At 40.8% G+C, this 2,729-nt stretch overlaps 1 protein-coding gene across 2 annotated transcripts in view; it reads right to left on the reverse strand.

The window, feature by feature from the left end:
- Window positions 1–1,080: 1,080 nt before the first annotated feature.
- Window positions 1,081–2,729, reverse strand: part of HPCAL1 (hippocalcin like 1) — a 342,211-nt gene continuing 340,562 nt past the window's right edge. For both annotated transcript variants that reach the window (XM_082249028.1, XM_082249027.1), the window contains exon 6: window positions 1,081–2,050. In XM_082249028.1, the coding sequence (XP_082105154.1) occupies window positions 1,953–2,050 (98 nt within the window). In that variant the 3' untranslated portion in view covers window positions 1,081–1,952. The remainder of the gene's footprint in view (window positions 2,051–2,729) is intronic.

Consider the following 2,729-nt stretch of genomic DNA (forward strand, 5'->3'; position numbering starts at 1 on the left):
ATCTAAAAAATGGTACGGAGTGATGCCTGCAGCTGCAGCCATCATCCAGGTATAACCACCAAAGGGGAAGTGGTTATCAGACATGGGAGTAAGTCACACATGTGCAAGTCACAAGCAAGTCTCAAGTCTTAACCTTCAAGTCTCAAGCAAGTCCCAAGTTACTGTGGCGAAAAGCAAGCAAGTCGAGTCCCTGCTAAAAGTCAAGCAAGTCAAGTCAAGTCATTTATTTTGGTCAAGTCACAAATCAAGTCAAAATACTGATCTACCCCAATTTTCACCTTTAAATCAGTTAAAACTCAGTGGTCAGGAAAGGTTTTGTTTTATTTTCAACATTAACAAAACTGCTTCGTGCTTTTTTCTTGGCATATTAAAGAAAACACTTTGAATGCCCAAACAGCTCAAAATCCTTCGTCCGGTCATGTTTCAACACCACAGTCACTAAAAACATGTTAAGTATTTCCATTGTTAAACAGCCAGTGTCCTAAAAATCAGAAAACACTGAGGAGTTTTAAGTGACTGTGGTGTCAGAAACATAACAGGCACATTAATTTTGCTTTAACACATCTTGAGAAAATGCAAATATTTAATAACTTAAAAAAGTAAAGTCATTTCGAGTCATATGTCTCAAGTCATGAATACCAAGTCAAAGTCAAGTCGAGTCTTTTATTCATTTTAGTCAAGCAAGTCTCAAGTCCTCAAACTGGTGACTTAAGTCAAGTCATGTGACTCAAGTCCCCCACCTCTGGTGGTTATAACACCTTTCAGTACCTGCTGTTGGTTTACATTAGAAGGCTCAACGGCTGCCAAGTCAATGCAAGTCTGTGCTGTCACAAAAAATAAATAAAGGCAGCGCCGACAGGACTGCAGTTTTCTTTCAACTGCATTCTGCTTGCATCTGAAATCAGTTTACAATGCTTCAAAGTTCATTGAAGGGTTTACTTTACCTGCAGTCGACCTCCTTCTGACCTACTGAGTTTAAAAGACCTGCTAAGTTTTTTTTTCGCATTCCCATTGACTTGTGTGGGGAGAAAAGCATACCTGATACAAACATATTCCCCTAGACCTGACCGAGAAAAGAGGATTTGCATTTACCATTACCATGTCATTTGAGGATAATTTGCTCCACAGCAGCTGCGGCTACAGAGGTCCATAAGGGCTTGTATTAAAGCTTATTTACTTCTTGTTAACACTATGTAAATACTTTATTGACCATAACTTGGGCACTGGTGCACTTTAAGCACGACTGTGGTGCCACTTGCCCCTGCTGGAACCTCCATAATCTTGGTGGGAAGATCCCTGCTGGGGTCTCATACTGTTACCAAGCTGGTGGGTGAGGAAAACCACCATTTCATTCAAATCAAACAATTCATTTTGAGTTGACCCTTTAATTTATCCTATATACTGTGATATATTATAATTATGTGTGTGCCTGTACATACATACATACATAAGCAGGATAATGACATGTTAATTACAGAATTTCAAGCAATAAGAATTAAAGAAAAAAGAAAGAAAAAAATATATATATTCTCTTGTGCTTTCAATGCATTCATTGTAATGTCCTTATCTTCTTTCCGGCTTTTGTTGCAAAGTGAAACAGCTATCTATTTTATCTTAGTAGAACCAAGTTCAGCATAGTGTCATGACATCGCTGTCAGAACAATTCCACGTGTGTAAAATCCGGGCGGCGACTGTGCATCAATCTTATATGTTCCCGTCTCCACATGTAAACATACCTGACATCAGATGCAACATAGGAAAGGAATGTCGTGTGTACTGGTAAATTGGAATGGGGAGCAAGGCTGTTTTCTCTCTAATACATAGAAAACAATCTGGCAGGGGATGGATATCCGCTAACAGTAGAGGAATGACTGAGAAGGCATTCACTTGCAAGCAAAGCTTGACTGACAAGCCAGTGTTTGGTTGCGGCTGTCCGTACGAATGGAGCGTAATTAGAACTGGCTTGTGCTGCTTGGGTCACATTGTAACAATCGCACGATTGAGGGATCGCTCTTGGCACCTTTAATAAATTCTTCAAGGGAAAGTTTACCTAGAGAGAGAATAAAAACAAGACAGTCACACAAAGTGGAAATGAAAACTACGACTTATTGCTGTTTTCAACAACAAAATGGGCAGAACACAGACTGTATATACACGGTATTACCAAAAGTATTGGGACGCCTGCCTTTATATGCACATGAATTTTAATGGTATCCAAGTCTTAATCCGTAGGGCTCAAAATTGAGTTGGCCCACCCTTTGCAGATATAACAGGTTCAACTCTTCTAGAAACGTGGGCTACAAGGTTTAGGAGTGTGTCTTTGGGAATGTTTGCGAGTTTTCCAGAAGTGCATTTTTGAGATCAGGCACTAATGTTGACTAGAAGGCCTGGCTCACAGTCTCCGCTCTAAGTCACCCCAAAGGTATTCTATCAGGGTAGGCCAGTTAAGTTCCTCCACTCCAAACTCGCTCTTCCATGACTTCATGGACCTTGCTTTATGCACAGGTCCAAATCATTTGGTGGAGAGGGGATTATGGTGTGGGGTTTTCAGGGGTTGGGCTTGGCCTCTTAGTTCCAGTTAAGGGACGTTTTAAGGTGTCAGCATACCAAGACATTTTGGAGAATTTCATGCTCCCAACTTTGTGGGAACAGTTTGGGGATGGACTTTCCTGTTCCAACATGACTGCGCACCAAGTGCACAAAGAAACTTCCATAAAGACCCGGATGAG

Source organism: Pelophylax lessonae (genome assembly GCF_965119305.1).
Source record: "Pelophylax lessonae genome assembly, chromosome: 3".
NCBI lineage: Eukaryota > Metazoa > Chordata > Amphibia > Anura > Ranidae > Pelophylax > Pelophylax lessonae.